At 50.2% G+C, this 26,724-nt stretch overlaps 1 protein-coding gene across 21 annotated transcripts in view; it reads right to left on the reverse strand.

Moving 5' to 3' along the window:
- Positions 1-3,203: 3,203 nt before the first annotated feature.
- The window catches only part of LOC105495271 (POU class 2 homeobox 2), a 108,980-nt gene continuing 85,459 nt past the window's right edge, over positions 3,204-26,724 (reverse strand). For 8 of the 21 annotated variants that reach the window (XM_071088181.1, XM_071088180.1, XM_071088188.1 and 5 more), the window contains 10 exons: positions 12,495-12,600; positions 12,305-12,396; positions 8,235-8,396; positions 7,941-8,082; positions 7,698-7,846; positions 7,442-7,618; positions 5,980-6,046; positions 4,188-4,389; positions 3,986-4,059; positions 3,204-3,710 (listed from right to left, as the gene is read on the reverse strand). In XM_071088181.1, the coding sequence (XP_070944282.1) occupies positions 3,379-3,710; positions 3,986-4,059; positions 4,188-4,389; positions 5,980-6,046; positions 7,442-7,618; positions 7,698-7,846; positions 7,941-8,082; positions 8,235-8,396; positions 12,305-12,396; positions 12,495-12,600 (1,503 nt within the window). In that variant the 3' untranslated portion in view covers positions 3,204-3,378. Of the gene's footprint in view, positions 3,711-3,926; positions 4,060-4,187; positions 4,390-5,979; positions 6,047-7,441; positions 7,619-7,697; positions 7,847-7,940; positions 8,083-8,234; positions 8,397-12,304; positions 12,397-12,494; positions 12,601-26,724 lie in introns of those variants that run through there. The other 13 variants (XM_011764588.3, XM_071088187.1, XM_071088184.1 and 10 more) reach the window with 10 other exon arrangements.

Below are 26,724 nucleotides of genomic sequence, written 5' to 3' on the forward strand. Positions count from 1 at the left end.
CTCTCGCTCACACACAGACACACGGACACAGGCTCTGTACAGACCACAAAATAAAAACGATGAGATAGTTTTGTTTCCCGGAGTCGAGACAGGGGACCAGAGTGGAAGGGGCAGATGGGGGTGGGGGGCATGAATTCCCCCATCACCTTCCCAACCCTGGCTCCCTCCAGCCCCCCAGCCCCTTGCCCTGGCTGGCCCCCAGCCAACGATATTTGGTTTCCTTTTTTTAACATTAAAGTTCTATGAGGTATTTGGTGCCTTATCTCGAGTCCTCGGGGGAGGGGGGCCCAGGGGGGAGACCTGGGGCTCACCTGCCCCTCTTTCCCTCCTACCCCCTTCCCAATATTTGGTTTCACAGCTGTAGTTAAAGCTTGGGATTTGGTTATTTTTCCCCCTCCCAGGAATTTTCTTTTTTCTTGTTTTTCTTTTCCTAGGTGTGAGGGTTGGATGGGGAGGGTCCCCAGCACCCCTGGCTGCACAGGGTTCCCTCCACCAACGTCAGGGCATCTGCCCCATCCCTGCCCCCTGCTCCTCCTCGTCTGTTTGCCCCATTACCCCATACTGGGGTGGGGAGAGGTCCCAGGTGGTGGGACTTGATGGGGAGGAAGCAGGATGAAGTGGGTGGTGGTGAGTCCTGGATTTTCTTTCCTTTTTTTTTTTTTTTTTTTTCCTTTTTGGTCTAGAATCATAGTTTTTGTTTGAGTCATCTCCACCATGCCTTCCATGCTGCCTGTCTTCTCGGAGGGGGTTTTTGGTTGTAATTCCTTTCATTTTGCTCTGCTCAAATGTCCTTCCTATTTGGTCAGGAGCCCTTGGCCCCCTCTCCACCCTTGGGCTGGGGCCCAGGCCCTCTTGCCAGTCCCTTCTCTCTTCAGGAAATAAACATGGACAAACTCAGAGGTAGGGTAAGGGCAGGGAGTCATTCAGCGGAGATGCTTACATTCCGGCGAGGATGGGTCAACAAGGTGCCAGGCCCCATCGTGCCAGGGGTGGGAGGGGCGGCTACTCCACCACTGCCCAGACAAGGCACCCGGAGGCCCCTGCAATGGCCGAGTCTCTGCTGCCTCCGTGGCCCAGCCCAACAGTTTCATTTCCCGGGTGGGAGAAGGGAGACAAGAAAAAAGAGAACGCTGAGGCCTGGGGCTCCATCTGCCTCTCCTCAAAGTGTCCAGCAGAACGTGGAAGCTGCCCAGGCCAAAGCCCTGTGGTCTCAGGGCTCTCCCCTCTCTCTGCTCCTGCCCAGCGAGGGGCGGGGGCCACACTGTGGCTGTCAGGCCCCACCCTGATTTCAATGGCTCGTGTCCTTCACTGCAACACTTTGGTTTGAGGAGAGACACAGAAAGAACAAGATTGAGAGAGGAGAGAGGAGAGCAAAGGGAGACGGAGGAGAGAGGAAGGAGGGAGAAGAGAGGAAGGAGAGGAGAGAGGACAGACAAAAGAGAACCGAAAAAGAAATCAAAGGAGGAATCAAACCACCGGAAAGTTAAGTTTTCCTTCATCTGTTCTTTTTGCTTTCTTACTCCCTTTTTTCCTGTCTTTCTTTTTTTAAAGCTTTTTCAGTTGATTTGGGGGGGGAGTTTGGGGTTCTTCACCCCTGTCCCTGACACCCTCTCTCAGCCCCACCCACCTGCTTCTATCTGCCCTGGCCGAGGGACAGGCCCTGCCCCAGCCGCCCCCTCCGGCTTTCCCAAAGACGACGTCCATGAGGTATTTGTGAAGAGAAAGAAGCATCCGTCCTTCTGTCCGCCTCGGGGAACAAGGGCCACCGGTGCAGGGGCTTGGCTCCGCCTCGCGGTTCCGTCTTATTCTTGAAGAGTCCTCATCTTCTTTCCCTTTTATATATATATATACGTATATATATATATAAATTCTTTTTTTCTAGTTTAAATTTATTGTTTGTTTCTGTTTTTTTGGTTTTTGGTTCAAAACTTTGTTGGCCTCCACAATAGCAGGAGGGCAGGGTGGCTCCCAGTGGCGTCTCTCCTCTGTCCGTCGTCAGTGGAGATGTGTCCAGGGCTGGTCAAACACAGGGTCCAGCCAAGACTTGTGGAGGTCTTGTGGGATTGGTGGCCACCACCGCACCCTCTCAGATGGGGACCACAGGCTGTGGCACTGTCCCACCACATGGACCCTGATGGGGATGCCATCTCGAGGAACCCCACCACTGGGGTGTGTGCGTGTGTGCATGTGGGGGGGAGGGAGAGGCATTCGCCAGTACCAGAGGGGCACGGGGTGGGAAAAGCAAGGTGAGTTCTCTTTTTGGTTTCTGGTTAATGTCAAAGAACGTGAAGGATCCCACGGATAGGCACTGGAATATGAATTTTTTTTTTTTTCAGGGAAACAGGATGGAAAAAGACAACTGAATGCCCTCAACTGAATGCCTTCATCCCCTCTAGCCTGAAACTTCCACCTTCCCATAAGATGGGGAGGGGGTCGCTTCCAGAGCAGAGGAGGGTGACAGGGTTGAGGAGGGACTTGTGAGAGCTAGAACTTGGCAAAATGGCCTAGCCCACCTTTCAAAGGGGAAAAGAGGGAGGAAGAGGGGATGAAAAGTTGTCCCCAGGCCTTCTCTTGAACTCTCCCCTGGCTGGGGGGAGGCAGGAGGTTAAAGCGAGCCCCCCTGCCCAGGTGGGGAGAGCTGGGGGCCAGGGGAGAGGGGGACACATGGTAGGGACACATTCTGTTGAGCACAATGCTAAAAATTCTGTACATCCTTTGGATGAAGCTACTGAATATTTGGTGTAAGGTTGTTCAGGCCCTTTCTCTTTCACCTTCTGGAAAAGAACATTTGGTGGGTGGTGCTGAGCCCCAGCCCATCAGCCCATCTGCCCAGGCTGTGCCCTGTCTTCGCTGGTCCAGGGCTGGGGGCCGGGACTAGGAAGCTGGCATCTTCTTTTTCCATCTGTAGCCCCCATGCGGGGAGGCAGGGTTGGGGGTTGGTCCCACAGCCAGGGCTCGGTGGCATGAGGTCTGACCTGCTGGAGGCTTCTCCGCCCCTGGCTGGGGTTCTTATTTGGCGTTGTAGCAGTGAGGGTGAGCACGCTGAGGTCTGGCTCGCGACTGGTTTTTTGGTTTGTTTGATTTTGTGGGTTTTTTTTTTTTTGGTTAGTTTTTGGTTTTTTTTGTTTGTTTTTCACCTCTGGTTCCTTTGGGGCAGCTGGTTTCTGTTGTGATTATTTTTGGTTTTCTCTTTTGTTGGTTAGTTTATTTCCTTTTTTTTTTTTTTTTTTTTTGGTTGGTTGGTTTTTTTGGTCTTTCCTCCCTTATCACTCTGCTCTGAGGACCCTCTGTGTCCCCACCACTGGCCTCCTCGCCCTCTTCCCAGGTGAGGGACCAAGGCAGGGATCAGAGGAATGGGAGGGGAGGCATGGCTGGCCCTCACTCAGGTTTGGACCCTGCCTCGGGCCCCCCTGGGCCTCCAGGGGTCTGTGCGGCCACCTCGCTGCAAGTGGAGGAGGAGGAGGAGGAGGATGAAGAGGATGAGGAGAGGCCAGGAGACTTGCTGGAGATGGAGGCTGCCACGGCCGCAGCTGCTGCTGAGACCAGGCCCACGCCAGGCGGGGTGCTGAGCAGGGGCAGCCCAGCATGGTTCAAGAAGAGCGGCGAGGTCACCAGGCCGGGGCTCCCCGGGGTTGCGCCAGCTGCCCCCAGCACCAGGTTCCCGCTGCCATCAAGGCTGGTAAGGGGCAGGGTTCCACCAGAGGCCAGGGCTGGCGGGGAGAGAGAGAGGCTGGGCTGGGGGCACGCCGGGCCAGGGGAGACCTTTGCCTTCCAGCGTCCTGCCCAGAGTGCCCCCCATCTCCCCATCGGTCCCACTGACCCCCATCAGCACCCCTCACATCTTCCCCAAAGGTGAGATGGGTATGAAGAGGCGAGCGATGCAGTGAGCAGGGGCAGGATGGCATGGCTGGAGCAACAATGGCAGGGCTCGAGGCCCCAGAGGATAGGGCTGGTGACGATGGGTGTGACATGAGGCAGCACGCACCTTGGATAGTGGCCAAAGGGTTGTTGCTCATGAGGGCTGGACTCAGCCCGGAGCTCAACCCCACCATTGTGCTTCTGCAAGAGGCAAAGCAGAGGCATTAGCAGGGGCAGGGACCTGCCAACATAACTGGGGTGCAGCTCCCCACCCTAGAAGCAGCAGCGACCCTGCTTCTCCCCACAGCCTCCCACCTGCACCCACTTACCCCGTGCTGGGGTTCAGGCCCGACAAGCCGATAGCCGAGTGGCTGCCTTGAGGGCTGGGGTTTGTGCTGTTGGTGGTGGCCGGGGGTGGGGGAGTGACAGAGGGGATGGAATTGAGGGGGGGCACAGCCCCGCCCCCGCCCCCACCCCCTCCAGCTGTCCGGCTGGGGTGGAGCGTCCCCACAGCTGAGGATAAGGTAGTAACTGCCAGAGAGAGACAGAGAGATGGGGTCTTCAGCTTCCACTCATCCCCCACTGAGGAACCTGGGGTCAACTCCTACTTGTCCTCCCACCCAGCTCACGAAGCATCTCCTCAGTCAGAACAGCCTTAGACCTCCCTGCCCTCTCTTCCCAGAGTGATTTCCCTGTGCCTCTGCCATAGTGACCCTATCATAACAATGGAAGTCAGAGCAGCTGCTTCCTGCTGAGCCCTGGCACTCTGCACTCCCCGCCCTGAACCACTTTTTTACTGACTAGAAACGGGGGCCCCCAGGAGTCAGAACCCTATGGCTCCCTCTAGGGGAGGGGCGAGGGATGCCAGGCACATTGCCACAGCTGAGGGATGGGCAACCTGGCAGGGACTGAGGGCCCAGACTCAGCCAGACTGCTGGGGTAGAAACTCCTGGCTCTGTCTCATCCCAGGGGTGCCCTGGGGCGAGTGCCTTAACCTCTGACCTTCAGATCCCTTGTCTGGAAAATGGGGATAATAATAGAACCTATCTCATAAAATGAGTTTGAGAATTAAGTCAGTCAATGCAGTTTACAAAGAGCTTAGTACAGTGCCAGGCAAGCACTACTTTATAAATCTCCACTTACTATTTTCTAGCCTGGGGACGGGCAATATGTTGTTCTGTGTGTGTGTGTGTGTGTATATATATATCTATGTGTATATATATCTATTACGTATATATTATGTGCATATATATTATGTGTATATATATTATGTGTGTACATATGTGTGTGTGTGTGTGTGTATATATATATATATATTTTTTTTTTGAGATGGAATCTAACTCTGTTGCCCAAGCTCGAGTGCAGTGGTGTGATCTCAGTTCACTGCAAACTCCTCCTCCCGGGTTCAAGCGATTCTCCTGCCTCAGCCTCCGGGGCAGCTGGGATTACAGACACACACCACCACACCCAGCTAATTTTTGTATTTTTAGTAGAGACAGGGTTTCCCATGTTGGCCAGGCTAGTCTTGAACTCCTGACCTCAGGTGATCTGCCTGCCTTGGCCTCCCAAAGAGCTGGGATTATAGGCATGAACCACCACACCAGGCCAATTTTATATTATTCTTATATATATGGTGTATAACCATACATCTAAACCTGCCGTGTCCCAGGAATAGGGAGGGGAACTCTGGGTACAAGAGTATGTATGTATGCATGTATGTGTGTATACATACATACACTCTTACATACATGTATTTATATCTTTTGTATGTATTACAGATTTATAATAATTTTATAAAAACTGAGGCTTAGAAGCATAAAATAAGCACTTGAATTCACACAGCCTAAAAATGACAGAGGCCAGGCACAAAACCCAAGTGCCTCACCTTTTACCAGGCCCATGCTTTTCTCATATGAAATCGTGAATCAGATTAAAGCTGAGTTGCTCCTGTAGAGGAGGGGTGAGTCCTGCCCTCTTCCCACTGTCTCTCCCATTCCCCCACCCACACTCCCCGGGCTCAGTCTTGAGGCCCATGGACACCCAGAGCCACTTGGGAACCTCAGGCTCCAGCCTGTGCCACATCCTCCCAGGCCCCCCTCATCATCTTCTGCCCTCCCTGACCTGTTGTGCTCAGACTGCTGGAAGCTTGGGACAACGGTAAGGTTCCCGCGCCCCCTTGGGGTGTGACCTGAGGAGAGAAGAAAGGAGGTATGGTTAGCCACTGTCTGCCAGCAGCCCCCGTGATGCTCCCTGCAGGACCCCACTCCTCTGTCCCAGGATCGGGGCAGGGGGCTTTGGCACAATGCTGCATTTGTATTATTCCACATGCTTTCTTCACACTTGCCCTAGCTGATCCTGAGCCACAAGCATGAAGGGCTAATTCTCCATTAAGAGCACCCCGAACCTCTCTTCTGACACCACCCTGTCTGGCTAGTCTCTGCAGGGTTGCATCCTGTCTGAAGTGACTACACCGGAAGAGTGGCTGCTCTACATGCTCCTACTATTGTTGGTTCTACAAAACTAAAATTCTTTTCCCTGGACAAGCAAACACCACCCTTTTACCAGTGGGGTTGGCAAGCAATGCAGCAGAGACTGATCAAAGTGACCCAGGCAGGGAAAGAGCAGATCTGAAGTGTGAGGCTAAATGGATGCATATCTTTGCATCAGGGTGTTGAGATGTCGTATTACTTGATTTTCTGGGACCATCACCAGCTTCCTTCTTGGCCACCCCACCTCCAGTCTCACCTTTGCATCAGCCCTAGAAACCTCACTAAATGTGTGGTTTCTCTCCTTCCCCAGCTTAAAACCCCTCCTTACCTCCTCACTGCCCATGGTTCAAGTTCCAGCTCTTCACTGTAAAACTTAGGGTACATGCCCCCACCCCTTCCCCAACCTCATTCATATAAACTGCAGCGCCAACCACACTAAATTGCACTGGAGTTTCTCAAATTGGGCTGGGCACACCCTGGTTTCTAGGCCTTAGTGCACACTGGTCCAGGAAGGCCCTTTGCCTTCTCGTGGCTGGCTAACTCTCCCTTGTCCTTTAGAACTCAGTTCAGACAGTGCCTCCTTCACCCCACTGGGGGTGGGGGCTCCTCTCTGGAACATCACAGCTCTTTCCAGGAATGGAAATAAAGGGATGGGATAAAGGATGTCCCAGCTGTGTCTGAGATCAAGTGGGCCTGTGTGTAGCTATGGACCTGAGAGTACACCCATGGGTGTGACAATGTCCCTGAATGGCCAATAAATGCCTCTCCCTGCCTCCCTGTGGCTGTGAGCCTGTGTGTTCTAACCTGGACCACGTCCTTGGACATATATCCCTCCCTGTGTGGCTATGCCACTGTAATAACTCTGTGTCTAGCTATGTCGGTGTGTATCTAGGGGTGCTTGTATCCCCCAGGTAAAACCACAGTTCCCTGGAAACTGCCCCTGTGTGACTGTGCCCATCTACGTGATGGCCTGTCCCCAAGAGTGACTCTCCTTGCCTCTGTTCTAGGCTCTGTGGACAACCAGGTAGGGTGGGCTTCACACAGGTGCCTGCGGAGTTCTGTGGTCTCCCACCCCCCAGGCGGGCTCTTGGTACCATATGGGGGCTGTAGCTGGCCGGCTTCCCCGGGCTGGGCAGCATGGGGGCCGCACTGCAGGGGTTGATGCGTTTCTCCTTCTGGCGCCGGTTGCAGAACCAGACGCGGATCACTTCTTTCTCCATGTGCAGCTGCTCGGCGATCAGCAGGATCTCCTCTGAGGTAGGCTTCTGGTTCTGCAGGCAGAGGGCTTGTTAGCCTGGGGCCCACCGCCCGCCACCCCTCAGGTGAGGGCCACCCAGGAGAGGGCCTCACCGCTAGAAAACTCTTCTCTAAGGCGAAGCGGACGTTTGTCTCGATGCTGGTCCTCTTCTTGCGTCTCCGGCCGGGCAGCCCGTCGAAACCCAGGCTGGGGCTGCTCAGCTGGTTGGGGCTGGGCAGGCTTGAGTCCACAGACATAGTCTCTGTGCCCCGGGGGAGACGTGAGCATTAGAAGGCGCCTCCCGCGGCCACCGGCCACCGCCCGCCCCCTACGCGGGAGCCCCAGCCTAGTCCCACCTGCGTCGTTGAGCCACTTCTCCAGGAGGGGCTTGAGTTTGCACATGTTCTTGAAGCTCAGGTTGAGGGCCTCGAAGCGGGAAATGGTCGTCTGGCTGAAGTCGTTGCCGTAGAGCTTGCCCATGGCCAGGCCCACATCACCCTGGGCCAGTGCGGCGTGGAAGGGGCGGAGGTCAGGGCGGGGCCTTCCGGCACTGGGCCCGCTCCGCCCACCGGCTGGCCACGCCCCTCGAGGCATTCATCAACTGACCACGCCCCCACGCCCACCGCCCAGCCTGCAAGGTGGCTCCAGACCTGCGTGAAGCCCAGCTTGATGCGGCGTTGCTTGAAGGTGCGGGCGAACTGCTCCAGCTCCTCCAGATCACTGGGCTCCTCGGGGTGGGATGGTGGCTCCAAGCATTTGGGGGGCTGCGGGTGCGAGAGGTGCGGGTCGGGCAGCGTAGGGCGGGTCACGGCCTGGTGGGGTGGGCAGGTGGGTGGGATGTAGGGCGGAGGACCAGGAGTGGGCTCAGCGATGGATGCACAGTCCCCCTCCCGCCCTCTTCGCCCCTGCGTTCCATCCGCCGCTTGCAGACTCCCCCCGCCTTCCTCCACACGTACTGTCAATCCCTTTAAAGGTTGGACTCTGCTGCCCTACATGGGTTTCCTCATTGCCTGGGACTCTCTGCACTGTCCCTTCACGCCTGCGAACTCCCAGTAGGAGCAGCCAGGGCTCTTTCCCTGGAGCTGGAGGCAGTGGTTCATCCTCATCTCAACCGGGGAATCAAGGACTGGCCCTGCCACCAAGTCACTGCTTAGCCCAGGCCTCACTTTCCCCCTCTGCGGGATGGAAACAATCACTGCTGTTCTGTCTACCCAACGGGGCTGTTGAGAGAACCGGGTTAAAGATGAGTAGGTCGTGCAGACCCATGGACTGTACAACGCCAAGAGTGAACCCTAATGTCAACTATGAACTTTGGGTAATAGTGATGTGTCAATGTAGGTTCATCAGCTGTTACACTTGTACCACTCTGGTTGGGGATATAGATATGTGGGAAGCTGTGCATGTGCAAGGGCAGAGATAGATGGGATATCTCTATATCTACCACTCAGTTTTGCTGTGAATCTAAGACAGCTCTTAAGAAATTAAGTCCTAAGCAATGAGTAGATTGCAAATAAAATAAAAAAAATAAAAAAAAAAAAAGGACTGGGAGGCAATTAGGGAGATTTACAAAAAAGCAACAGCTCTATCTGGGATGATTCATTGCCCTAAAAATAAAGGATCTGAAGCAAGTGGTGGGTGCAGGGATGTCCGTCACTCAGGTCCTTGATCCATTATTCTCCAAAATGCTGGGGCCAGATGTTTAGGAATTTTTCAGATTTTTGTTGTTGTTGTTGTTTTAATTTTATTTTTATTTTTATTTTTTTTCTGAGACGGAGTTTCACCCTTGTTGCCTAGGCTGGAGTACAATGGTGCGATCTTGGCTCACTACAACCTCTGCCTCCCGGGTTCAAGTGATTCTCCTGCCTCAGCCTCCTGAGTAGCTGGGATTATAGGCATACGCCACCACACCCGGCTAATTTTGTATTTTTAGTAGAGATGGGGTTTTTTCATGTTGGTCAGGCTGGTCTTGAACTCCCGACCTCAGGTGATCCACCCACCTTGGCCTCCCAAAGTGCTGGGATTACAGGGGTGACCACCGTGCCCGGTCCTTTTTTTTTTTTTTTCTTTTTCTTTTTTCTTTTTTTTTTTGTATAAATTTAAGGACAACAGGTGCAGTGGCTCACACCTGTAATCCCAATACTTTAGGAAGCCAAAGTGGGAGGATCGCTTGGGCACAGGAATTTGAGACCAGCCTGGGAAACATGGCGAAACCCTGTCTCTACAAATTTTTTTTTTTTTTTTTTAGACGAAGTCTCGCGCTGTCACCCAGGCTGGAGTGCAGTCGCGTGATCTCGGCTCACTGCAACCTCCGCCTCTGGGGTTGACGCCATTCTCCTGCCTCAGCTTCCCGAGTAGCTGGGACTACAGGCGCCCACCACCATGCCCGGCCAATTTTTTGTATTTTTAGTAGAGACAGGGTTTCACTGTGTTAGCCAGGATGGTCTCGATCTCCTGACCTTGTGATCTGCCCGCCTCGGCCTCCCAAAGTGCTGGGATTACAGGCGTGAGCCAAAGCATCCAGCCATATCTCTACAAAACTTTAAAAAATTAATCGAGCATGTGGGGCGTGACTGTAGTACCAGCTACTCAGGAGGGCTGGGGACTGCTTCACTTGAGCCCAGGAGGCTGAGGCTGCAGTAAGCTGTGATCGCACCACTGCACTCCAAGCCTGGGTGACAGAGTAAGACCCTGTTTCAAACAAAAAACAAAATGTTAAGGGGTACAAGTGCAATTTTGTTACACAAATGTATTGTGTAGTGATGAAGCCTAGGCTTTTAGTGTATCCATCACCCGAACAGTGTACATTGTACCCATTAAGTAACTTCTCATCATCCACCCACTCTCACCCCTCTCAGGTTTTGCTGTTGTATTAGAGACCAGTCTCACTATGTTGCCCAGGCTGGCCTCAAACTCTTGGGCTCAAGTGATCCTCCTTCCTCAGGCTCACAAGTAGCTGAGACTATAGGCATGCACCACCATGCCTGTTTCAGTTTTCAGAAAACCTGCATAGGCAACCAGGCACGGTGGCTCATGCCTGTAATCCCAGCACTTTAGGAGGCCGAGGCAGGTGGATCACCTGAAGTCAGGAGTTCGAGACCAGCCTGGCCAACATGGTGAAACCCCCATCTCTACTAAAAATACAGAAATTAGCTGGGTGTGGTGGCGCATGTCTGTAATCCCAGCTACTTAGGAGGCTGAGGCAGGAGAATCGCTTGCTTGAACCCGGGAGCAGAGGGTGCAGTGAGCTGAGATTGAGCCACTGCATTCTAGCCTGGGCAACAGAGCGAGACTCCATCTCAAAAAAAAAAAAAAAAGAAAGAAAGAAAGCCAACATAGGATGTATATCATAGATAATGTGGCACAGCCCCCACCCCCACTGGGGTCAAGGATATTACTACATAATCAGATACAGTAACAGTTTTGCAGCAGCAAAAATGCCATACCAAGAGGGGCAAAGAAAAGTCACACACTGCCTTATATCATGGCAGGGCAGGTTTTGCAGTCAAATGAGTTCTCATACCAATGGTGCAAGAACAACTTGACTTTCAGAGTGTTTGGGATTTCAGAACTGCAGCTAAGACCTGTATTAGTCTCTAATCTTTTTTTTTTTTTTTTTTTTTTTTTTTTTTTGAGACGGAGTCTCGCTCTGTCGCCCAGGCTGGAGTGCAGTGGCGCAATCTCGGCTCACTGCAAGCTCCGCCTCCCGGGTTCACGCCATTCTCCTGCCTCAGCCTCCCGAGTAGCTGGGACTACAGGCGCCCGCCCCTGCGCCTGGGTAATTTTTTCTATTTTTTTTTTTAGTAGAGACGGGGTTTCACCATGGTCTCGATGTCCTGACCTTGTGATCCGCCCACCTCGGCCTCCCAAAGTGCTGGGATTACAGGCGTGAGCCACCACGCCCGGCCTAGTCTCTAATCTTTTCAGTCCTTCTGAAATAGTTAACGTATATTTTTTTAAAGGGCTATAAAAAATGGGTGGAAAAAAACATTGAAATTCATAAAAGGTGGTGCAAATGATCATTAAAGTCTATAACTCAGGCAGCAAACTGAACGAAAGGCCTTGGGGTCCAGGTGCCAAGGTGGTCTGGAGAGCTGGCACGCTAAGGGGCCTCTGCTCCTGCTAGTGGTCAGGCCAACTGCTCACTGCGCCAAGCCACCACATAGACACAGGTACGGCCCTGCCAGATTTTCTGGTTTATCAAGAGGAACTGAAAATCTGGTGCTTTCTGGGAATTTAGTTGACAATGGCCAAATAAAAGACACCTGTGGGCCTTGTTTTCAGTCTCCAGTCTGGGAAGTGGATGTGAAATAATCACCTAATGAAGGCCTTCTTCAGAGAATCCTCCATCGCAGTGCTGGAAGAGGCCCCAGGCATTTGTAGCCTAAAGGCTCGCAACGCCCTACAATTTTGTGTGTTTTTGCACATGAGCATTTTGGGGGAATGGGGATCAGATCTAAATCTTTCATCACATTCTCAAAGGAGCCCATGTACCTGAAAGGGTTAAGAACCACTCGTCTGGGCCAGCTCCCCTCATTCTATAGAGGAAGAGGCTGACTCAGACAGGGAGATGGGCTTGCCTGAGGTCTCACAGCAAATCACTGGCAGAGTGTGGCTGGGTTAAATGGAGAGGAGACTCTCACTCGCTCCACACCCCCGTTTACCCTGCTTTCAGCAGGCCTTGCTGCTGGCCCGGCCTGGTGCACTCAATGGACAGTCTCACCTGTGTGGGAAGCCCGGCCCGGGGCTGGGAGGTCAGAAGAGCTCCCTGGGTTTGCTGAGGTAGCTGGAATAGATTTGGTGTCGGTAGCAGGCCTGGAGGGACAAGGGGAAATACACAGGGTGAGGGGGAGAGGAAGGTGAGGAAGTTCTGTGGAGGTGTCAGGGAGGCCATCTGGGGTGGGGGGCCTTACCTGGCTGGCTCTGCTGGGCCTGCGGTAGCAGGAACTGAGCAGGTGGCTGGAGGTGGTGGCCTGGCACAAGCACCAGCTGCTGGAGCTGGAGGAGCTGCTGTATGTCCTGGCAGGGAGCGGGGTGGACAGAAAGACAGACTGAGTCCTGGCTGGGTTTCATCCTCTCTGCATCAACTGAACCCTGAGGGGCTGAAACCAGGAAGCTGCTCCACATGGCAATCTGGCACTGGGCAGTGAGGGATGGTCCACTCGATCTTTGAATGGCATCCCTGAGCTAAGGGCACCCAGAGGCTTCTCTCTACCATGGGGTACCAGAGAGTCCCAACTGGGCAGTTGTGGGAGGGCTCACTCTTTATTTACCCCTTCTTTCTTTCTTTTTTTTTTTTGAGATGGAGTCTCGCTCAGGCTGGAGTGCGGTGGCCGGATCTCAGCTTACTGCAAGCTCCGCCTCCCGGGTTCATGCCATTCTCCTGCCTCAGCCTCCTGAGTAGCTGGGATACAGGTGCCCGCCACCACTCCTGGCTAATTTTTTGTATTTTTAGTAGAGACTTTTAGGGGTTTCAACTGTTAGCCAGGATGGTCTCGATCTCCTGACCTCGTGATCCGCCCACCTCGGTCTCCCAAAGTGCTGGGATTACTTTGGGAGTCACCGTGCCCAGCCACCCTTTCTTGATGAAATATTTGCCTTGTTTAAACATTTCCACAGAAAAAATAGAATTATTTAAAAATGTAAGCCAGGCCGGGTGCAGTGACTCATGCCTGTAATCCCAGCAATTTGGGAGGCCAAGGTGGGTGGATCACCTGAGGCCAGGAGTTTAAGACCAGCCTGGCCAACATGGCAAAATCCCATCTCTACTAAAAATACAAAATTAGCCAGGTGTGGTGGTACATGCCTGTAGTCCCAGCTATTCTGGAGGCTGATGCAGAATTGCTTGAACCTGGGAGGCATAGGTTACAGTGAGCCGAGATCACGCCTATTCACTCCAACCTGGCTGACAAAAATAAATAAATAAATAAACTGTAAACCAGACCAGGTCTTTCCTTCTTCAAAAACATCCCCAGCTGGGCACAGTGGCTCACGCCTGAAATCCCAGCAATTTGGGAGGTGAAGGCAGGCGGATCATGAGGTCAGGAGATCAAGACCATCCTGGCTAACACAGTGAAACCCTGTCTCTACTAAAAATACAAACAATTAGCCAGGCATGGTGGCACACACTTGTAGTCCCAGCTACTCGGGAGGCTGAGGCAGGAGAATCGCTTGAACCTGGAGGCGAAGATTGCAATGAGCCGAGATCATGCCACTGTACCTCTCTGCACTCCAGCCTGGGCGACAGAGCAAGACTCTGTCTACAAAAAAAACAAAAAGCAAAACAAAACAAAAAAACACTCCCAAGGCAAATAATATCATGTCTGGAATTAGCTTTAAAATGCTCCAGCAAACAGTGTAAATTAGTACAACCACTTTCGCAAGCTCTTTAGCACTGTTATAGGTTGCAGTGTCTCCCCCCACTCCCTGCCACCCCCCAAAAAGATATGTTGGAATCCTAACCCCCAGAACCTCAGAGATTAACCTTATTTGGAGATAGGGTCTTTGGCAGATGATCAAGTTAAAATGAGGTCATTAGGGTGGGCTCTAATCCTATATGACTTGTGTCCTTATAAAAAGGGCAAATTTGGACATAGACATGGATAAAGGGAAGATGATGTGAAGAGACACAGGGAAAAGACAGCCACCTACAAGCCAAAGAGAGAGGCCTGGAACAGATCCCTCCCTCACAGCCCTCAGAAGGGACAGATCCTTCCCTCATAACCCTGCTGACACCCTGATTTCTGACTTCCAGCCTCCAGAACTGTGAGACAATACATTTCTCTCAAGTCACCCAGTTTGTGGTTCTTTGTTTTGGCAGCCCTAGCAAACTAATATAGACACTATCTAAGAAAGCTAAACATACACCACCCTTATGACCCAGCAACTCCACTCCTGCATGTAACCCACCATACATGTGTATGTGTTCACCACAAGACATGTACTACAATGTTCACGTGGACCATTTGAAATAGGCAGGACTTGAAGATAGCCCAAGTGCCCACAACAGTAGAATGGGTAAAGAAACTGTTTCAGTGGAAGCTACGGCAACAAGAATGAGCAGTCCTACAAGTCACAGTTACGTGCCACAACACAGACTTCCCAAACATCATCAGTGAGAGAGCTAGTTATGACAGAGAACATCCTGTATGATTCTAATGGTTGAAGTCTGGGGAGTAAAGACTGAAAAGGGACACCAGGGGGTTTCTGGGGGCTGGCCACATTGTTTCTAGATCTGGGTACCAGTTCCATGGGAGTGCTCATAGCTGTATACCTATGATTTGTGCACCTTTATATATGTATTATATTTTAATAAAAGTATTTTTAAAGACAGGGCCAGGCACAGTGGTGTGTGCCTGTAATCCCAGCACCTTGGGTGGTTGAGGCAGGAGGAATGCTTGAGTCCATGAGTTCAAGACCAGCCTGGGCAACATAGTGAGACCCCCTATGTCAAAAAAAAATCTTGTTTGTATAGTGGTAAGTAAAAAATAAAGTAAAATAAAGAGAAAAAAGGGGGGATGAGGTAGGGAGAGAGGGAGAGGAAAAAAAATTCAATCCTCCACCCACCAAAAAAAGTAAGGAGTTTAGATGAAACCCTATTTGCCAATAGGACTGGCAAAATGTTGATATCTATTGAGCTTGGTGAAGAGTATATCGGGTTCATGACATAATTCTCTCTACGTTTACGTTTAAACATTTCTGAAAGAAAAAGCAAAACCGCCTTACACACACAGTCCAGTGGCTTCTCATAGCCCTCAACAACGCAAACAAAACCCCTCACCTGCCTACAAGTCCCTTTATACTGAGGCCTGTGCTTGTCTCCCTGCTCATCTCCCACCGCCCTCTCCCTCCCTGGCTGTGCTCCAGCCATTCAGCCCTTTTCTGTTTTTTTCAAATGCATCAAGCTTGTTCCTGTTCCTGCTCTGGCCCTTTACACATGCTGTTCCCTCTACTGGGCAGTTCTAATTCTGACACTTATGCCTGGGTCCTAACACAAAGTCACCCTCTCAGAGGTGCCCTCTTTGACCACCCAGTCTATACCAGCCCCTGACCCGGCCTCCCCTTATCACCCCATTTCATCTCCCTCACAAGGCTTATCACCATCTCCAGGCATCGCTATTCCGTTTACTCATTCATGACATGCCCCTCTCACTGGGACGTCAGCTCCATGAGAGTGTGATCTTGACTGTTTCAGTCACCACTGTATCCTCAGCACCTAGAACAGCACCTGGCACCCAGTAGGTGTTCCACATAGATACGTTAATGAACCGAGACTGATGCTTCATCATTTACTTGGCAAATTTTATGTAGAGTTGAAAGCTATAACGTGTTACTTACAGTTTTTTTTCCTTCTGGGAAATTGTGGGGGTTGGGACATGCCCCTCAATTCTTCCCAATGCTATTATTATTCCAAAGACCAATTTGATGTGCCAGGAAGTGAACAAATTGGGAAAATATATAAGCAATTCAACAGAAGGGGCTCATTTCTTTAATATACAAAGAGTGATTTTGCAAATAACTCTATATAATTAAAAAAGAAGAAGAAAAAAATAGTGATTACGAATCCGTAAGTAAAAAACCGACAACCCAGTAGTAATGTGGCTGACAGACAGGCCTGGAGAGTGTCCAGTGAAATAAATGTGAACAGCTCTGGATGGAAATACACTCAGATTCACTCACAATAAGATAAACACAACTGCAATTGCACTGAGATATCATTTTTACCTCTCAGATCACCAAATATAAAAATAGCGTGTAATACTACACTGGGAAGTGTGGGGAAACACACATTCTTATACATGCTGGTGAGAGGGTGATTTGGCAATGTCTATCAAAATTACAACTGCACACAGCCTTCAACTCAGCCATTCCACTGCTAGAAATTTATCTATTCTCACTCTAGAAGGCTGCACCTCTCTAGAAGGCTGTTCCCAGCAGCAAGTGGCATTTTGGTAAAACAGTAGAAGGTAGCTAGCTGGGCATGCAGCAAGAGAGGACGGGTTGGATGAATGAGGGTAGAGCTCTACAGTGGAATACTATACAGTCATCAACAAGAATGAGGAGTCTCATTTGTGTCCTGATATGGAACAATCTGCAGGATGTCCTGTTGAGTGGAAAGCTCAAGAGGCAGAACAGAGGATATGATGTGGTACTGTTTGTGTCAAAAAAAAAAAAAAAGGAGTATATCTGGATATTTGCTTGGGTATGCATAGTTGATGTCTGGAAAACCATACTAGAAGGCCACACTGTAAGTCCATCCACACCTCTGGGATTTGAAACACGTACCTGGTCTGAGTAAATAAATATCCCAGTGTCTCACCCCCACACACCCAAACAGTCACTGCTGATCAATATCCCTGCTTTTCGACGGCTCAACGCTATTCCCTGACCCCCTGGGGGTGCCTCTGCTTATTCCGTGTATGGCAGTGGACTGGGTACTCCTGTGCTCCTGACCTCTCTCACTCTTGCTGCTAATCATCTCAGAATCCAGTTTAAGGGTTCTGAAGTCCTAGCACTCTATCCTGTGAAACAATGTCCACCCTGCCTTCCCTTTCCCAGCTACCCCAGCCCAGGAATACCTCCACCTCTGCTTCACCTCAACTGTGAAGTGCGCAACACTTATGCTTCATGGCCCCCCATTTACAGTGAACCCTTTCAAGACCCCATACCTAATTTTTGTTTCAAACATTGTCTTTTTCTTTCAAAGGGACTCCAAGTTGCATAATCTTTTGGCCCCACAAAACGAGACCCACCTGCCCTGTGCTGCACGTCTCCCAAGTCAATGCATTTGCCTATGTGTACCTTTCCTCTGCTAGACTGAAATTCTAGCAGACCAGAGGCATATCTTATTCTTCTTGTATCCCTAACTCATATCGGAACCTGGTAAGCCCCCATTAAATGCCCACTGAATTGAATCTAATGAATAAGACCAGAAATCAAGTCTTATTACCAGTGTTTTTCTGATTTCCTATAACCCTTAGCTTGCTGATTAAAGTATTTGTTAACTCCTGTTCCTCCTCAGCATGACTCTCAGTGAAAATTCCCCTTTCCTCCAGAAGCCTAGAGAGGTGTCTGTGGGTTTCATTCTGAATCACCAGAGAGAGGAAAGAATGGGGAAAGTGCATCCCAGTTTGCAGAAGGTCTCATGGTGAGAAGTTCAGATGGGAAACATTTAACCACATCCCTGTCCAGTTTCTCAGACCAGAGACTTAGAGGTCAACCTTAATTCCACCTCCCTTCCTCTCCCCATCCACCCAATCCATCTGCAAGTCCTCCCAGTTCCCTCTACATCTCTTCCTGTCCACAGTCACTGTCCTGGTCCAAACCACCATCCTTCTACCCCAGACCATCCATTCACCCCCAGGCAGGCAGAGAGGGGTCTAAAACAATAGAGTTCTAAACTTTTTTGTGCCCTGAATTCTTTAGCATCTGAAAAAAATAAAAAACCCTATTGCCCTTTTCTCAGAATTAAAAACACATAAGATATATAGAATCTTTCCTTCCTTCCTTCCTTTCTTTCTCTCTCTCTCTCTTTCTTTCCTGCCTTTTCTCTCTCTCTCTCTTTCTTTCTTTCCCTTCTGTCTCTCTTTCTTTCTTTCTTTTTTTGAGACAAGATGGAGTCTCTCTGTCACCCAGGCTGGAGTACAGTGGCTCAGTCTTGGCTCACTGCAACCTCTGCCTCCCGGGTTCAAGTGATTCTCCTGCCTCAGACTTCCAAGTAGCTGAGATTACAGGTGCGCCCACCATGCCCATGCCCACCTAATTTTTGTATTTTTAGTAGAGAAGGGGTTTCACCATGTTGGCCAGGCTGTTCTCAAACTCCTGACCTCAGATGATCCACCCACCTCATCCTCTCAAAGTGCTGGGGTCACAGGTGTGAGCCACCATGCCCAGCCAGATATATAGAGTTTCAAATGAAATCAATCACATAGAATTATAGTCATCATCACTAGGGACTCCAAAGGGAGGGAGAAAGGCAAGGGCTGAAAAACTTCCTACTGGGTACTATGTTCACTATCTGAGTGACAGGAACAATTATTCCCCAAACCTCAGCATCATGCAATATAACCCTTGTGACATACCTACACATGTATCCCTGAATCTAAAATAAAAACTGGCTGGGCACAGTGGCTCATGCCTATAATCCCAACACTTTGGGAGGCTAGATGTGAGAATCTTTTTGAGCCCAGGAGTTTGAGACCAGCCTGGGCAAGATGGCAAGACCCTGTCTCTACAGGAAAAAAAAAAAAAAAGAAGAAGGAGAAGGAGGAGGAGGAAGAGGAGGAGGAGAAGGAGGAGGAGGAGGAGGAGCAGGAGAAGGAAAGGAGGAGGAGAAGGAAAATAAGCCAGGCATGGTGGTGAGTGCCTGTGGTCCCAGCTACTCAGGATGCTGAGGTGGGAGGATCCTTTGAATCCAGGAGTTTGAGGTGGCAGTAAGCTATGATCATACCATGGCACTGCAGCCTAGGCAACAAAGGGAGACACCTGTCTCCAAAAAACAAAATAAAATAAAATAAAAATTAATTAATTAAAATTTGGCTGGGTGTAGTGGCTCATGCCTGTAATCCCAGCATTTTGGGAGGCCAAGGCGGGTGAATCACCTGAGGTCAGGAGTGCGAGACCAGCCTGGCCAACATGGTGAAACTCCCTGCTACCAAAAAGTACAGAAAAAAATTAGCCAGGTGTGGTGGCGGGCACCTGTAGTTGCAGCTACACGGGAGGCTGAGGATGAAGAATCACTTGAACCCAGGAGGCAGAGGTTGCAGTGAGCTGCGACTGTGCCACTGCACTCCAGCTCAAGCAACACAGTGAGACTCTGTCTCAAAAAAATTAATTAAAATTTTAAAAAATATAGTCATCAAACATATTTCGAATTATCATATAATCATTTATGCGTTTCTTTATTAGCACATTAAGCAACAAGATCCAGCAATAGATCTGATGACTACTGTCATTTCAAAGTAATCATGAGTGAAAACAGTATTTGGAGAGATCTGCAACAAGTATAAGAAAATCTGCGCACATTCTCTTGGTGACAAAGTCTGAGTACTGTGGTCTGTTGTCTACATACATGATAGAGCGACATGCTATGGTTTGGTCAGAAGATAGTAAAAATTGAGATGTAATTTTTTTTCCCATCCAAGTTCTTGGACTCTGAATTCTATGCACAGACTCCTCTAGGGGTGGTCTACGGACTCCAAGTCCTTGTTCTAAAATATAAATTGAGCCACAAGGTCTCTACTGACTTTCATCACATTTGTGGTATAATCCAGCTCCAGGCCATGGCCCTGCATGGCCTGGCACCCCCTCTTGTCTCTCCTTCCTTGCCTCACATGACTCTAACTCCCTAACTCTGATCCAGCCCCACTGGTCTCCTTCCTGTTACTGAACCCACAAAGAAGTCCCCACCTCAGTACCTTTGCTATACCCTTTCTAGATCTACACAGAGGTGGTCCCTCCTCATCATTTAAGTCTCCATCAAATGCCCCCCTCCTCAGAGAGGCCCTCTCTGGCCACACACTCTGATGAAGTCTTCCTTTTCCTCCAACACTCTCTATTACGCTCTTTTCTTTCCTTCATAGCAATTACCTGCTTCCTGCCTATATCCCCAACTACAGCGGGGTCAGCTCCAAGAGGGCACAAACTTATCTACCTCATTCTCCACTATATCCTCACCCAGAAAGGCGCTTGGGCATGGTGATATTCACTAAATATTTGCCAACTAAAGGAATGAAAGAAGGGGAGAAAGCTGGTGGGGCAAGGTGGCTCACACCTGTAGTCCCAGCACTTTGGGAGGCTGAGACAGGTGGATTGCTTGAGCCCAGGAGTTCCAGACCAGCCTGGGCAACATGACGGGGTCTCTACAAAAAATCCAGGCATGGGGACACGTGCCTGTATTCCCAGCTACTCGGGAGACTGAGGTGGGAGGATGGCCTGAGCCTGGGAGGTCGAGGCTGCAGTGAGTCATGGTCATGCCACTGCACTCCAGCCTGGGTGACACAGCGAGACCCTGTCTCAAAACAAAACAAAGAAAAAAAGAAAGAAAAGAAAGAAAAGAAAGAGAGAAAAAGAGAAAGAGAGAAAGAAAGAAAGAAAGAAAAAGAAAGGAAGAAAGGAAGGAAGGAAGGAAGAAAGGAAGAAAGGAAGAAAGGAAGAAAGGAGAGAAGATAAGATTCTGGGTGAACAGGAACAGTAAGTTGGCTCAGGACTGGGGTAAGCCGGTAGGAGGCGCCATTTCTCTACAATCTAGCGGCAGCATGGCCATCTGAAGCCACTTGGGGGCGTGTTAAGTCTGAGTCAGATGGTGGAGAAGTTATAGTAAGTGGAGACAGGCCAGAGAAAAGACCCTGGCTGGCTTATTTCGTGGATCAGCTGCTCTGTCCCTAAGCTTTAAGGAAGCCTAGCACAAGAGCTAGCATGTCCGTGAAAGCTGAGAAGGGACGGTACCGATTCTTACTCATTGCTGTATTTTGATCACCCTCCCAGTGCAGGAGCCTCATAGGTGATCAATACATTTCAATGAATGAATGAGATGAAACCTCAGGACAGACTGGCAGTACTTTGCCATAGCTGGGACTTTGGCTATGAATGGGGGCAGAAAGATGGATATGTGGATTACAGGATACATGGGTGAATTGCCCACTTTCCCACCTGGGCTCTGTTCCACCTAGGGGGGGAAGAGAAAGCCACAACAGTGAACTTGAGGAGGCTGGGCCCCAGAGCCGGCCGGCTGCAACGGCCCAGGTGCTGCACCTCACTCCAGTGCACAAGGCAGACGGCCCATCCCCCGTGGCCTCTCGCACCCCCATTAGGGGCCTCCACACAAGCTTTGGCAGTCACCATGACTGGAATGGTGTTGGTGCACGAGTTGACATTCCTTTCCCATCCCTGATATGGCAAATTGTGACCAGTTCTGGACCTTCCCTCTCTAGGACAAGTTAAGTCCAGAGTAGGGGAGAACAGGAATGAGTGGGGTCTGGGAACTATGTAAACTATATCGTGATAGATTGTGTTCAAAATGAGGAGGGGAGGATGGATGGGGAAAGGGAAGGAGGACAACGGACACGGAGTTTCCGTTGTGTTCTATTGCACAGTGACTGCTGCTAATAATGTACTGTATATTTCAAAATATCAAAGAGAGAGTTTTAGTTTTTGTTTTAGTTTTTGTTTTTTAAGAGACAGGGTCTTGCTCTGTCACCTAGGCTGGAGTGCAGTACATGATTATAGCTCACTGCAGCCTTGAACTCCTGGGCTCAGGCCATCCTCCCACTTCAGACTCCCAAGTAGCTGGGATTACAGTGCGCCACTGTGTCTGGCAAGAAGTGTATTTTAAATGTTTTCGCCACGAAGAAATGATAAATATTTGAGGTGATAGGTATGCTAATTAGCCTGATTTGATCATTCCACAATGTATACATGTCTCAAAACATCATATTGTACCCCATAAATATATACAATGATTATTTGCTAATTAAAAAATAAACTAAAACTCAGCCAGGTGCAGTGACTCACGCTTATAATGTCTGTACTTTGGGAGGCTGAGGTGGGAGGATCACTTGAGGCCCCAAGTTCAAGACCAGCTGGGCAACATAGTGAAACCCCATCTCCACAAACAAAAAAAAAATTTTTTTTAACTTATCCAGATATGATGGTGCATGCCTGTAGTCTCAGCTACTCGGGAGGCTGAGGTGGGAGGATTGCTTCAGCCAGGAGGTCGAGGTTGCAGTGAGTTATGATGGCAATAGAGCAAGACCTCGTCTCTAAAAAAAAAAAATTAACTGCATAGATAAAATAAAACTTAAAATTAAAATGAGGTCAGGCTTTCTGACACTCTGAGTAATCTCAGTCTGTCGGATGGTGGGACGCACTGCCTGGGAAGGGAGGGGTGCCTGCCATGGAAGCCACCTGGGTGAAAATCCTCACCTGGCAACAACAGTGACAAGGAAACGCCTAACCTAGGGGAAGATTAGACTAGTGGGGTGCAAGGGTCCCTTCCAGCTTGGAAACTCAGGGGTTTAAGCCTTGGCCCTGTCACCTGCTTCTTGCTGTGTGCCTGGGGGAAGCCACTTTCTAGGTCTCAGCCTCCTTAAATGTATAGGATCACAATGCAAGGTGTTATGCAGAGACCTGGGCCTTGGAGCCCAGAATCCTGACTGCCCCTCACACACCTCAGGCAGTTCCTTACCCTCTTTAAGCCTCAGTTTCCTCAGGTGACACCACAATAAATCTTACTTCATGGAGCTGTTAAAGGAATTAACTGAGACAATATGTGTAGAATGTTTAGCCTGATTCCTGTTCACTTAATTGGTCCTTCATAAATGGCAGTCATTATGACTGAGTCATTTCTCAGGGCCTCAGTTTTCTTATCTGTAAAATGGGGATAATAATGTCTAATGCTTCATTGGGTTGTTCTGAGGCCTGAGTAATAATATCTAGAAAGCATTTTGGAAATTACAACATATCCCTCAAAATGAGCATTTGCTACCATTGCCCACCTCATGTCACCACACTTGACTGTGAGCTCTTGAGAGTGGGAACCCAATCTGGCTGAGTCCTTCCTTCCTTCCATCTGTCCATCTGTCCTTCCTTTTCTTTCTTTTTTTGGAGACAGAGTCTTATTCTGTCTCCCAGGCTGGAGTGTCATGTTGCAATCATAGCTCACTGCCATCTTGACCTCCCATGCTCAAGCGATCCTCCTGCCTCACCCTCTCAAGTAGCCTGGGGGCTATGGGCATGCATCACCACACCTGGTTATTTATTTATTTTTTTTTAGAGATGGGGTCTCACTATGTTGCCCAGGCTGGTCTCGAACTCGCCTCAAGCCATCCTCCTGCTTTGGCCTCCTAAAGTGTTGGCATTATAGGCATAAGTCACTGTGCCTGGCCAAGTTCATTCTCTTCCAGACAACTAACGACTTTCAGCTCCTGCCCCGATACTCTGCTGAGCTTCAGCCTCAAATATGCATCTGCTTAGTTAGTATCCCCATGTGGATGTTTAACAGACTCTCCAAACACTAACATGTCCAAAATGAAACTGCTGGCTCCCTACCCCAGCCTTCCAAAACATCCCACTCCTCCCGTCTTCCCCAACTCAGGAAACCACGTCATCACCACCCAGCTGCTGAAGCCAAAATCCTAGGAGTCATCCTTGACCTATCCAATCAATACAAAATAGCAACCAGGACACCCATCCTCACCCTCCTGGCTCAAGCCACCCTCATGTCCCATCTGTATGCCTTCAAGGACTTCCTACTGGGCTCTCATTTCTACTCCTATCCCCTGCAGTCCATTCTATGATTAGTACAGTCACTCCACTAGGGCAAGCTCTAAAGATGGGAGTAGGGGTCGAGGAGGTGGCCATTCTCCAGTGTGGGTTCTTCTCTGGACCCCCAGAGGTTGGCCCTGTGACATGGAACCCAGGAAGTTGTGGAGATCAGGGCAGAACACCACAAATGGAGAATGATTCAACAGGGAGAAAAAAAAATACCTACATATGGACTGCATGTTATATCACATGCTACCTTATGCTAAAATTCCAGGACAGACAGGCAACAGCAGATCCCAACCCCAGAACCAGTGGGAGCAACTGGCATGCCTGGGCCAGGCTCCTGTACTCCAAAGCCCTGTGGATGAACTGGCCACACACCTCCAGGCGGGCAGTTTTGGCTGGCCTGGTATCCACTGCCCTTTCTTCAACTTACTCAAGCAACAGAACCCATCTCTTTCGGGGGTTACACTTTCCCATCTTCAAGTCACGACGTCCAGATAGGGCTGAACTTGCCTTCTCTGGGGTCGAGGGCAAGGACTCAAACCTAGCCAGGGGACGTGTTTTTGTTTGTTTGTTTTATTGAGACAGAGGCTCACTCTGTTGCCCAGGCTGGAGCACAGTGGCACGATCTTGGCCCACTGCAGCCTCCACCTCCTGGGTTCAAGCAATTCTCTTGCCTCAGCCACCCAAGTAGCTAGGATTACAGGTGCATGCCACTATGGCTGGCTAATTTTTGTACTTTTAGTAGAGACAGGGTTTTACCATGTTGGCCAGACTGGTCTTGAACTCCTGACCTCAAGTGATCCGCCCACCTTGGCCTCCCAGAGTGCTGGGATTACAGGCCTGAGCCACCCCACCCAACCCAGGGGATGTGTTTTATCTCCCTGGGCAGGATAGCTACAAATCTGGAAATGCTGACACCGATTATGCCTGCCCTATAATGAAACAGGGAGACAGACCCCTGGAGCTGGGCCTGATATTCCAGGCCAGGCCTTTTCAGTGACCTGAGCCAAATATTCCTGAGTCTTCTTCAGCCACCTGGACTTGGGCTTTGGCTCCTCCCTCCCAGTTCATCCATCCCTATTTGTGCCGCTGCAGCCTGCCCTGCTTTCTCACTTTGCACTTGCCATTCCCACGGCCTGGAAGCCCCTTCCCAGCAAACTCTTTCCCATTCCCCTGAGTTCAGATCCCACCTCGTCCTGAAAGCCTGGACAGATGTGGGTCCTGATTCCCTCAGACACACATCCCATTTCTTTTCCCACATTCCCATCACACTTTGTTGGTTTCTTTGGGAAACTTTCACTCGCTAGGTCCTAGCAGCCTAAAAGATTTTGTCAAGCTTTCTTTGCCATTGTCCTATTAGGAAAACAGGATTTTTTCCCCCTACTCTCCAATAAAAAAATGATGTTTTAACTGTTAACATAAGTTTTCAATCAATGCCTGCCCTTACCCCAGACATTCTGAAATACTTCCCTGGAGAGGTATCTTTCCTACCCTTGACTGAAAATCTGCTGCAAAACATCCCTCATTGATTCGGTAAATATCCACACAGCCCCCTCGGTAGAAGACGTCACACTGAGCAATGGACAGACAAATTATAAAACTGTATTATAATTGCCCCTTCATCTGTACAAGCTAGGAGATTGCAGGGAAGGATCCTGCCAAACTGTTTAATCAGCATTACTCTGGAAGCTGACATCAGAGGGATGGAAGGGGGACTTTTCCTTGGTACTTTATATCATTTCAAAGGGACAGCATTTATGAGTGGTTTTTACTCTCTTTCCTGGGCTGCTTAGTATCTTTCAAGTGGAACATTTCTTAGTGGCTCACTGATGTGCTTGCTCTACTGCAGGACGGGGAGCCCCTCAGGGGCAAGGATGGCTGTGACTCACTCCTAAGTCTTCAGCTTCCTGCCATGGCCTGACACACAGGAGGCCAGGAAATGTTTGTGGAATGACTGCAGGATCAGAGCTTAGCAGGCATGAGAAGTGGACTAGGGGGTGGAGGGCATGAGATGCAGACCGGGAGAGCCATCCAAGCCTAGGAGCCAGGGAAGGCTGGAGCAGTGGGTAGGTAAGTCAGGAAGAGCTGGTCCCTCTGAAGCCTAGGCCCGGCATGGTGCCCATAGGAGGTGCCGTTGTAGAAATGATGTCAAAGGGCAACTCAGTTTGTGAGAAGGAATTCCCAGAAAACAAACTTGGCCCAGCTTCGTACTTGTTGAGGACAGAAAGGGAAAGATCCCAGCTGAGGGGAGCTGGGGAAGGAGGAGTGAGAGGAAAGGAGGAGGGGTTTAAGGAGACCTTGACAATCAGGGCCTGGGCTGGACGGCAGGTGGTAGAGGCTCAGCGTGCTGCTGCTGGGTCCCTGGGGAGCTGGGGGAGGTGGCTCTAGGAGTGCATAGGCGAGAACGTCTGCTGCTTACAGAGGTGGTGGCCTGGCTGGGTCTGTGCTAGGCTGCCCTGTTCTGCCTTCTATCCTCTAGTCTTTGTTCCTTCAACTGATATTTCCTCGGACAGATTCAGGCACAGCTGGAGGGAGGGAAGTCATCATGACTTCCCAGAGGTGTGGACTCCTGGGCTGGGGCTTAGATGAAGAGGAACTGTCCAGGTAAAGGAAGGGAGCAGACTTCCACAGAAAAGAGAGAACAAGAGCAGGGCCACTGAGATGTGAAAGAGCCTAGCCCCAGTGAAGAGCCCCAAGCCCTTGGCGTTGCTCAGTAAAGGGGTGTCTATGCTACGAGGCAAATGGAACACCTGCTGCTGGAGTCTCTGGTGGCCGGGGTGGGAGGGGCTAGAAACCATGTTCCGTGAAGGACAGCTAAAAGCAGCAGCCGCGGATCATGTGGTTAGAGCCCTGGACTTCCAGGCCGGCTCTGCC

Source organism: Macaca nemestrina, chromosome 20 (assembly GCF_043159975.1).
Source record: "Macaca nemestrina isolate mMacNem1 chromosome 20, mMacNem.hap1, whole genome shotgun sequence".
Classification (NCBI taxonomy): domain Eukaryota; kingdom Metazoa; phylum Chordata; class Mammalia; order Primates; family Cercopithecidae; genus Macaca; species Macaca nemestrina.